Source organism: Hevea brasiliensis, chromosome 3 (genome assembly GCF_030052815.1).
Source record: "Hevea brasiliensis isolate MT/VB/25A 57/8 chromosome 3, ASM3005281v1, whole genome shotgun sequence".
NCBI classification, from domain to species: Eukaryota; Viridiplantae; Streptophyta; class Magnoliopsida; order Malpighiales; family Euphorbiaceae; genus Hevea; species Hevea brasiliensis.
The window spans coordinates 3,669,235-3,680,957 of NC_079495.1; the positions used below are offsets into that span (position 1 = coordinate 3,669,235).

The following is an 11,723-nucleotide window of genomic DNA, read 5'->3' on the forward strand; positions in this document are numbered from 1 at the left end:
TATACTTGAATATATAATAATATCGAAATTACAATTTAAATTAATATTTTACTCACAGACTCAATCGAAGTCACTGTGGCGGTTGGGCGGAGGAGGAAGGCTGTCTCGGCTCACCTGATAATTTTATTACAATTATTTAATACAATTGACTTAATACAAACCAAGAAAAGACCAAATACATCCTAAGTCATGCAGAGAATCCTGCAGAGTCTCCCCTATACCTAGGACCTACCTAACCCGCAAAAAGGCTTAAAATACACTTCTATATTCACAAACCATATATCCACAACTCAATCACATCACATAGCCCCTCCTGGGCCCATCCAAACGGTCATCAATCACAATATGTAAAATTACAGTTTAATCCTTATAATTGACCCTTTTTGCAAAAACTACCCAAATAAGCTCTAAAAATTCTAAAAATTTGCCCCGCAGTCCTTAGCAATATTACTAAGCTAATACAAAAAGAATCATAATTTTTTAAGCTATCACAAATATTTTATAAATTTTTAATGCAATTCAAGCACTAGAAAATTACGAAAAAGCAAGGTTCGGGTTTACCTATGCCAATTTTGATCTCGAAAACATGCTTGGGACTTCTGACAACGGTGGGGTAGCCAAAATCTCGATCCAATTCCAAGACTTTTTCGGTAGCCGGTTAGTCTGATCGGAAATTCACAGACCTCGGGCAACCATCGAATTTTCACGAATTAAGGGTACCTACACGAATCCCACAATACGAGGGTTAGTATATAATTTTTACGAAATTTTCTAAGCTCATTTAATTCTCAGAAAAACACTACGAAGTTTCATGAGACCCACCGAAAAACGGTGTCGAAAAATTTTGAAATTTATATTGCCGCGAAGCTCTCGACGAGTGGAGCGCTTTGGTACTCTCAGTTTTCTCGTGGGGTTCACGGTTTGCGAGAAATCTAGCCCAAAAGTCGAAATAGGCTAAAACTTCCCGAACAAAAATTGGACAAACCGCTCAATGGATTTTGGTGTTCTTGGTGTCTATGGAAAGCTCTCGAGGTGTAGATGGTGTTTAACACGAGACCCGGCCTAATCGGTGGCCAGATCGGCTGGATTTCGATCGGGAAGGCGAGGTGTTGCGCTGCGCGTAGCGTGACTTCGCGTGCATTTTCCCGGCGTTCCAAGCGGCGGCCAGCGAGGTGGCGCGCTGACGAGGTGGGGAGGCTGGCCGGCGAGGGGAGGTGAGAGGAGAGAGAAAACGGGAGGGGAAGGAGGGACGTCGGGTGCGCGAGGGAGAAAGAAGAAGAAAAAGAAAAGGACCGGTCTGATTCGATCGGTCCGATCCGATATGGTTTGATTCAGCCGGTCCTATTCAAAATACAAAATTTTAAATTTTTACTCTGCCTTGAGACAGAAAACGAGGCCCAAAAATTTCGAAAAAATTCTAGAAAATTTAGAAAAATTTATAGAGTCTAAATATATTTTTAGTTTTGCCACGTGGTCTTTAAATTAATTTCTAAAAATCATCAAATTTTTATATTTTCAGGGAATTAAACCTGATTTCTAAAATCTGAAAAATTTCAAATAATTTCCTAAAATTTAAATAAAATAAAATATTAATATTACTCATAAAATAATAAATTTAAAAATTTGGGGTGTTATAAAAATAGTTAACAGCTATTATAATAGCTAATATCGTCCAATAAGGCCTAAATCAACCTAAATTGAGGAATTAATTGTTAACCACATTTTCAAATGGTGTGATACCAAGGAACCCAAGGCACAAATGTCCTTAGATCTCCTGACATTGTCAATCAATGGCGAAACCAAATATTAACGTTAGAAGGGGCAAAGATCTTATAATTTTTTTTTTTTCTGGAAAATAGGTAGTCACTTTTGATTTAGAGTTAAGATAGTAGCTTTTAAATTTTTAGAAGCCTTTTTCATGAAATACACATCAATAATTTTTTTTTTTTTACTCATGTTGTTAACTTCTTATTACTAACTTAAAATTTTATTAATTCACAATTAAACATACATATAATTACAAAAGTGATAACTTAAAATTTGATGAAAAGTTTTATAAGTTCACAATTTATGTATGGATATAATTACAAAAATAAAACACAAGTGGTTAAAAATTAATAATATTTTCATCAAATTTTCCATCTATCTATATTTTAAACATCAAAACTTAATAAATACCTTACAAAATGAAATTATCAACTTAATTATGGAATAGAATGAAAATGAAAAAGTATAATGAAATTATCAATTTTGGTGTGTTGAAATATTTATTTAATTATGAATTTGAATTAGAAAATGGGCAAAGATAAAATTATGAAGAATAATTGGACTCGATGTTAAAAAAAGAAAAGTTTAAGGGGCAACATTAATCCATTAAGCGAACAAATTGAGAATTATTTTTGGATTAGGGGACAATGTTACTGATATATGAATTACCTACAATTATGAGTTTTAACTAAATGATACTAAAATTATTTTAAAATCTTGACTTTGAAGACAATACTAATGTTGTTGCCAATATATATGTAGAAGCCATAATTGAAGTGACATGTGAATTGTAGCATGGCTATTATAATTCAGAAGACATAAGAAAGGAACATCACAAAAAAAAACACAATAACTTTTTTCCATGAGAATGGGGTCAGAAGCAACACGTTACCTAGCAACATGCAAGGGCAATAATAGAGAGATAATTGTTAAGGATTGTACTCTATAAAATTGAAGTGCCATAACAAAGCATTCACATGTCAATTTTAACTACAATAGGCTTTGAAAATTCCACTAATGATTCAAATGAGAACAATAGCACTTGTCATCCCAAAAGAAAATACATGGTACACATGAGACATGTATTATTCAAATACTATCATATAGGATATAAAAACTTAACCATTTGCAACATCAACCTATTAATAAGGAAAATTTTTATCTATCAAATGACATGGTGAAATCAATCTACATGATCAATTTAAGGCAATGATTTAAAATTATATATTTAAATTATAACTATAAGTTAATTGCAGCGGTTTGAAAATTGTTATATATTTGTTGTTCTAGTACAAAGTAATAGTTTCATTAATTCGCAACAGACAAAAATTATTGCATATGCAAATCATTGTTATTGTAATAGTTTTAATGGTAATTTTGTTAAATTTTTTAATGTAATTTATTAATTAATTTGCAACAGTTTTGAACCGTTATAAAATTATTTACTTATATGTATAAAAGTAATAGTTTTATAACTATTATAATTTATTAATTAACTTATAACAGTTTTAGTAGCAACTTTATTACAATCTTGTTATTGTAATAGTTTTAGTAGCAATTTTATTAAATTTTTAATATAATTTATTAATTAATTTGTAATAATTTTGAACCGTTACAAAGTCTTATAGGTATGAAAAAACAAATTTATAACTGCCATAAAGGAATTATTGCTTTAAATCTAATATTCAATAGTGATTCAATAGGTTATTATAATTATTGATTATAATGGGATTCACCTCAATTAACAACTATAATGAAATCATTGTACATAGATCAATTTTATGGTATAACTGAGGAATTACTTGTAATAATGTACGTAGCTATTAAAAATTTTAATTTATATATATTTTTTAATTTTAATATATAAAAATAATATAATGTCTTAATTTATTAATTACTATATATTTTATTTCCCAAATTTTTTAATAAAAATTTCATAATAAAAATACTTTATATATATATATATATATGTGCTTGTGTGTGCGTGTATGTAATTTTTTTTGTCAATAAATAGAACACATGCACATATGAGCTAGTGATAAGTTAATTACTCTATTCATGTTAGATTCTAGTTGGCAATATATAATATTTGGAAAATTTTACTTTATTAGTCAACTTTCAAGATACAACTCTCCTAATTCATAATACGTTCAAATAAAATCTTTGGGGTTGTTAATGATAAGTCTATTTTTACTGGAATATGACTTGAGAGACACAAGTCCACATCAATAGTGCATAAAAGAATATGAAAGACTTATAAGTATTGACAACTTAAATTAAAATGACTTAGGTTATTTTGGTAATTTTTTGCCCAATACAACATGGAAGCAGTTTTTGACCCGACGCAATGTGGAAGCTTGCTTGTTTGATGATTTACACTCTTGGGTCCATAATTCTCAATAGTGGTATTAGAATTAAAAGTTTGGTAAGGACGAGTATGGAAATAGCAGTCAATGATTCTTGTGGTCTCTCCATATATGGATGCAAGAGTAAGGACACTCTCAATAGGCCAGTGAAGTAATGACTTCCAATAAAAGAAGCCCAGTAGAGTAGTAAGGCTCTCCTAAAGAAGAGTGATATACGTGATGGTGAATAGCACGACTCTTGGAGGCACATACTGGCTCAAGATGAGCTTAGTGGATTAATCAAACTCTTTATGACACACACACACACACACACACATACACATATAATACCTAGTGAAGCTCAATTGTGGAAAATACTCACACTTGAGGAGATTGTTGATAATATGTAAGTGTGAATTATGAGTTGTGTATAGTTAGAATTCCCATATTATTAGGAAATTGGATAATTGAAGACATATAAATGGGAATGACTCATTATCTTAAGATTTTTAGTTGGATGTGATATCAAGTCTATAAGTGTAGTTCTTTCAGAAAACTCATCAAAAGGATTATCCCCCATGCATTTTGGTTCCCAAATATTTAACAAGTAGTATCAGAGTAGTAAGGGCCATGTAATACCATTAATTTTGTAGGTAAATATTAGTATTTTATTTTATTAAATATTTTGAGAATTTTTTAAAAATTTCTGAATTTTTAGAATCAGGTTTGACTTTCTGAAAATATTAAACTTTGATATTTTTTAAAAAATTAATTTAAAGTCCACATGGCAAAAATAAAAATATATTTGGACTCTACAAAATTTTTTGAGTTTTCTAAAATTTTTTTCGAAATTTTTGGGCCTCGTTTTTAGTCCCAAGGCAGAGTAAAAATTTAATTTTTGGGTATTTCAAATCGGACCGGATTTCCTTCCTTTTCTTCCTTCCCATCGCGCACCTGCTGCACCTCCATTCCCTCTCTATTTTCTCTCTCCTCTCTCCCCCCCTTGCTGCCCAACTGCTGCCCAGTCCTTCCCTGGTCACCAGCACCCCACCTGGATGTCTCCTCCTCGTCGGCCGCTGGAAAATTGTGCCAAAGCTCTCCCTGCGCGTGTGCCGTTTCGGCTTCCAAGGCCGATTATGGCCGATCCAGCCACTAATTGGGCCGGGTTTTATCCAAAAACTCATCTATATCTCGAGAGCTTTCCATAGACACCAAGAACACCCAAATTCATTAAGCAGTTTGTCCAATTTTTGTCCGAGAAGTTTTAGCTCATTTTGACTTTTGGGCTAAATTTCTTGCAAACCGTAAACCCCACGAAAAATCCGAGAGTACCGGAGTGCTCCCCTCGACGAGAGCTTCGGGGCAATACTCATTTCAAAATTTTTCGACATCGGTTTTTAGTGGGTCCCATGGAACTTTGCAGTATTTTTCCCAGTATTTAATGAGCTTAATAAATTTCGTAAAAATTTTATACTAACCCCCGTGTTATGGGCTTCATGTAGGTACATTCGATTCGGAAAATTCGACTGTCGATCGGTTCTGCATTTTTGAGTCGGACAGACAGCGGCCGAAGCTACTTTAGAATCGGGTCAAGATTATAGGCTACTCCACTATTTTTAAACATCCCAGATACATTTTTAGTATCAGAATTGGCGTAGGTGAGTCTGAACCTTAAGTTCCCTTAATTATTTAGTTTTGGGTTTAGATTAAAAATCCATAAAATATTCGTAGGTAGTTAAAAAATTATAATTCCTTTTGTATTAGCTTAGTAATATTGCTAAGGACCACGGGGTAAAATTTTAAAATTTTTAAAGCTTATTTAGGTAGTTTTTGCAAAAAGGGTTAGTTGTAGGGACTAAATTATAATTTTTTAAAATTGTGGTTGTTGACTGTTTGGATGGGCCCAGGAGGGGCCATGTGATGTGACTGAGATATGCTTGTGTGACTTGTAGATACAGAAGTGTATTTTTTAGCCCTTTTACAGGTTGGGTAGGTCCTAAGTATAGGGAGAACTCTGCCAGACTTTCGGCACAACTTAGGGTGTCTTTGATTCTTTTTAAGCTTGTATTGTGTCAATTATAATAAATAATTATAATGTAATTATCAAGTGAACCGAAACAACATTCCTCCTTCACCCATCCACCACCAGTGACCTCGGTTTACGTCTGTGAGTAAAATATTGATTTTAATTATAATTTCAATATTATATATATTTAAGGTATACCCATGCATCACTTGTAAATATATATTTACGTAGTTAAATACTAGGCACACTTTATATTACATTTTTAATTTATGAAATGAATATAGATATTGGATATGGGTAGGATGGGCAGATGCGGCTAGAGCTTGACTCGCTGGGACTCGATCCTATTGTGATTAAGACGGGGTAGGCACAGCTCGAGTTGATCTCGCTGGCTCCCACATTTGGACTATTAAAAGAAAGTCTAGCTTGAGATATACTCGCTGGCAGAGGTTGGATTTAATAGAGCTGTTTAGGGGATTAGCTCCTATATATATATTGTTTGAACATTATATGGGTGTATGAATGCTCCAAATTACCTTCTTGTTGTCTGTGATGTGACTTGTATGAAATCTTTGAAGGTATTGCATTTCATTCCTTAAGGTGCATTAGCCTTAGATAGTTATAGAAATTATACTTAAAATTAGTATTTTACTCTCTGAGTCAAGCGCTCACTCCTGTTCACCTTATTTTTCTAGGATACAGGAGATTTCTTGTTGAGTTTTAACCTGCCTCTCTTATTCGCAGGTCATTTAGTAATATCAGTTATGTTTTGTATAACTTTACTAAATTCTAGAACTCTGCATGTATTAAAAGTATTTTATTTGATTTGAGTCTATAATATAATGCCATGTTGGATCTGTAAATCTAGTAAATGCATGTATGATTGGATTAGATAAGGGAGCTGAGCTCCCATTTGATTTTATGACATGATGAGTATGTGGACGGTGAGCTGAGCTCCCCAAATTGATATATATTGTGCTTACAGGTCGATTGAATAAAAAACTCCCCGTTGCGTGGTCCATGTTATGGCCGGACTCTGTCCGGTTCATTTCTTGAAATTGAGCTCAATATGGGCATTAGGATTGCATTAAGGAATAGTTAGGCTTACTACAGGTCTCGAGGGCTTTAAGCTGGCCTAAGTTTTAGTGCCGGTTCGGCTTAAAATTTGGGTCATGATAGGCCAACAGCCATAGATTCGACCCAAAAGTATATTTGGCTAAGCCTAAGAGAGTTAGACCAGTGAACTGAGTAAAAAAAGATGAGCAACTAGCCAAGGAGAGCTAGACCTTGAAGATAGAGCTAAGACGAGCCATACCCAAATAGATGGAGGCTTATGAGCTTGAACTTTTGCTCAATTGCACTTTTTTTAATTCCTAATAACCGAAAGCTAACTTCAGTTTAACTTAAACCCAATTGTATTTGAAAGGGACTGTTGGAATACATTTTGAGGGACATAAGTCCCACATCGACAGTGCATAAAAAAATATGAAGAATTTATAAATGCTAACAAATTAAATAAAAATGGTCTAAAATATTTTAGTGATAGAGAGTTCAATTTTCAACTCAATACAATAAAAAACAAAGTCAGAGAAGCGAAAAGTAGAGAAAATTCTATGTTAGGATTGAATTAAGGTTTTAAATTGTATAGGTATATAGTGGTTTAAACATTAATATCCTAATCTATGTAAATTTCGCTTTTATCATGAGATTTTAACATGTGTGCTGTATTTGAGTAATTTTTTGTCATTGGTCATTGTTTTGTGTGCCTATGATCTCACCTAATCATATTAAATACAAATTTTTTCTATATATATATATATATATATATATATATATGCAAGACAGAAAAAATCTAAATTAAATAAACAATTAAAATATTCCAAATATTGATTATTTTTCATAAAATAGAAAAAAAGTTGACTAAGTTGTTGGAATCAAATAATTATTAGTATTAGCACCAAAACAAAAACCCTTGAAAAATTCACAAAATAGTAAAGGAATCCCTATAATTAATGGGGAGGACAAAGAAAAAATAGAGAAACCAATGTGATGGATGCACATATCCCATAATATGATTCACTTGTTGAATTGAAGAGCAACAAGTTGATGATATCTAGCAGGTTGTAAATGTACTGTAAATGTACTCAAAAGGAGACGTAAGAATCCACAGATCTTCGAAAACAGCTTTTGAAAGAAACCAACACCAACTAATAATAGGGACTTTTTTTTTATCTGTGTTCCATATATATGATAAAATTTATTTATTAAATTTATAAATTTTATATATTTATATTTTATATACATAATAAAAGTAAAATTTTTTTAAATTAACATATAAATAGATTATAGAGAGAGTGTGATGTATATTTTTCAGCAAGCTGTTTCTTGGTTACATTTGAATATATAATATTAATTGGTTGAAATAACCCAAAAACACTTATTGAAGGAGTACTCTTCAAGTTTTATTATTAATTAGACATTTGTCAAGCATTTTGTGAATTTTTGAATTTTTTAAATTATTATTATATAAAATTTTGAGTTTATTACATTTTAGCCTCACATAAATTTATATAATAAATACCATTAATAGAACAAAATGAGGATACATTATATGGAAAGTTAGAAAAATTATTATAAAAATATAAAAGTATATGTTAAATTTTAAAATATATCTTAAAAATATTTTTGAAAATATTTTTTACTACAACTTTCAAGATGTGTTGGGAAAGGTTTTGTACTGATTTTAGATTTATATATGTGCTTTTTCTTAGCCATTAAAGTTCAATAGAGTTTTTTTTTTTTGTTTAATAGTAAGTTTGATTGATATTTATGATTATATGCTTGTAAATGTTATATTCATTAATTATATTTTATTTTACTTATCATGATGTTTAAATTTATTCATCTTATTAATTACTCATAATGAACCATGCTTTATAACTGGAATTTATGGTGTAACTTTATTTTATAACTCAATTTTATAATATTTATAAATAAATATAAATTTACATGGATATCTTACTAATTATTATAATGATTAGTAATAAGAATATAATTATAAATTTAATAAAACTAATAAATTTTATTCATTATATACATATTAATTATTATTAATTAATAATAAAACATAGTTTGAAATATAGAAATAAGATGTAGTAAAATTATTGGTAATTACTTTATTATTTAATTATATTTTGAACTGTTTATACTCAATGATTTTAAATTTAACATTTTTTTTATTTATAATTCATAAATATTAAAAAAATTTGTATTAAATATTAGGAAATTAAAAGTTCAAATATTAATTAATAATAATAATAGCAATAAATTTTATTCCATATATATCAATAATTTATTATTATTATTATTATTATTATTATTATTGAAAGAAGAAGAGTGTAACTTGGCACAGACTTAGGGTTTGTTTGATACTGCTGTTGAAATTGTTATTGAGAAAATTGCTTCTTTAAATATACTAGTTAGAGAGTATTTAAAAAATTAAAAATTAAATTTGATAAGTTTTAATTATAAAAACACTAAAACAATATTTTTAAAATTTTTTTTTAATAATATTTAAAATGATATTTTTATTTAGAAAAATAAATTTGGTCTGTGCCAAACAAATACACATATATGATATTTGGCATCACTTGGTACACTCTTCTTCTAAGGAGATGACATATGGTAGATTATTGCTAACCTATTTTAAGGACCAACTTTATAGAAATAGATATACTAATGGTGGTGGTGATGAAGAAGCTTTCACTGACACGGACAATTTAAAGAAGTGATATCCATGGATTCCATATATCAGATTAATTAGCGTCTTCTTGGAGCAGTTTCTCTTTGTGCATTGAAGAAAACAGCAGCCACAGGAAGACCAAGTTCGTTTTCAGCAGCGAAATTTCGAGTGCTGAAGTTATCCCTTGAAGAAGGTGGGCTTATTATCTGTCTTCGTTTTTGCTTGAATAGAACAAACACAAACCTGTGGATCCCTATGTTAGGCCTTGGAATTTCATAGCTCACTGCCTCCCTTCCTGTTAAAAATTTTGTAAAAACCCCACACCATCAAACAAACAATTATTAGTTCTTCTCATCTTTATCAGTCTCCTTCAAACTTCCATTTATTACATATATAGTTCAAGCAGGGAAAATTAATTTACCAAATGTCGCATCTGTTGTTCCTGGGATGTTGCTTACTACCCTGTAAAAGGGTTAATTTCCGATTAAATGATTGTTTAGAGTGACACACCAATTTGCTTAATTTGTTCTGTATAATTCAAAGGCATCATGTTTTTCTATTTTCATCATTGGTACTGGAATTATCTCTAAAATTGTGAGGTCTCGAGATCAAATTTCAGCTGATTGTGCCAAAAAAATTTCAAGTTTAGTGTAATCCTTCCAAATGTTTTAGTTTTGACTTTACATGTAAAGTTCAATGCTCTGGTCTGTTGACTACAATGGGAACATGAATTTTACAGGATGAAGAAAGTTACCGCATGCTTTGGAGACCTAGCTAGCTAGCTTCTTTTTATTTTTTTATTTTTTAATAAGCAAAGATATTTAGAGTGAAAAAAAATTTTCTTAGTGAGCAAAAATGAAGTCTATGTAGCAACTAAGTGAATAGGACCAACTTCAGCAGTATCTATTTAACGAGAGGTTAATTAAGCGTAAACTCTATGTATGTAGAAGTTCTGCCCTAGGTGAGGTTTGGTTTTGGTTCAGAGGTCAGGAAGATAATTAATCAAACCCTAAGTAGTTTATCTTGAATATAAATAAAAAGAGGTTAAAAAACAAGTTATATCTCCCAAGACATTAATTGGTTCTGGTATACCAGTGCAGGTGCTCCCTCAAATAAGGATCACTAGGACCAGGAACATCTGGATCTATCATGACCTGATAAAAAGAGAGAGAGAGAGAGAGAGAGAGATGGACATTGTAAGATCACAAGAAGCTAGCAATTTGAGAGAAATTTTTTCAACGACAGGAGAAAAAAAAAAAAAAACTTGAAGAGATCAGAATATAAGTACCAATGTAAAGAAAGATCTCATGTCACCTCCTTGGACCTCAACCTTAGGTTTGGCAACAACTGTGGATGGATAGAGTTCATGTCCATTCCAGACTTCCCTGTTATTATAAGTGACACACATTTTCATGGTTGGTGTGAAAGAATCAAGAACATCTCCTATGATTCTCCCAGCAATGAGAGGTTCTATTGCTCTTGCCATAGAGAGAGAGAGAGAGAGAGAGAGAGAGAGAGAGAGAGAGAGAAGGGGTTAGCTTAAGAGTGTTGTATAGCATATATTTATAGTGCCTGAACGCGGAAGTACTACTCTGCAAGTTACAGTTTAGATGTAGCTAGTTAGTTTAGGCGTGGAATGAGAAGTAGAAAATGTGGGAAATGAAGAATAAGAGAGTCATGGAATCTGTCGTTTTCAAAAAAAAAAAAAAAAGAGTCATGGAATCTGTCCTCTCTCTCTCTCTCGCTTTCTCTCTCTCTGTGTAGAAGTATAAATTATTGGGTAGACTGTAATCCATAATGAGTTTTTTTTCTAGTTGATCACGTCAGCCATTTTATGTGATGT

The 11,723-nt window shown here is 31.2% G+C and overlaps 1 protein-coding gene across 1 annotated transcript; it reads right to left on the reverse strand.

Annotated features, from left to right (window-relative positions):
- Nucleotides 1-9,957: 9,957 nt before the first annotated feature.
- LOC110657220 (protein TERMINAL FLOWER 1-like) lies at nt 9,958-11,366 on the reverse strand. Its single transcript, XM_021814353.2, has 4 exons — nt 11,169-11,366; nt 10,973-11,034; nt 10,302-10,342; nt 9,958-10,175 (listed from the first exon to the last, which is right to left on the reverse strand). Exons 1-4 carry the CDS (start codon nt 11,364-11,366, stop codon nt 9,958-9,960), a joined length of 519 nt encoding a protein of 172 aa, XP_021670045.1.
- Nucleotides 11,367-11,723: the final 357 nt, after the last annotated feature.

Bases quoted from the DNA above. Each gene is read 5' to 3' on its own strand.
- LOC110657220 (XM_021814353.2), bottom strand. From the start codon at position 11,366: ATGGCAAGAGCAATAGAACCTCTCATTGCTGGGAGAATCATAGGAGAT. The intron at 10,343-10,972 runs GTATACCAGAAC...ACCCTTTTACAG, and splicing joins TTGAGGGAGCACCTGCACTG to GGTAGTAAGCAACATCCCAG. The intron at 10,176-10,301 runs GTAAATTAATTT...AATTTTTAACAG, and splicing joins AACAACAGATGCGACATTTG to GAAGGGAGGCAGTGAGCTAT.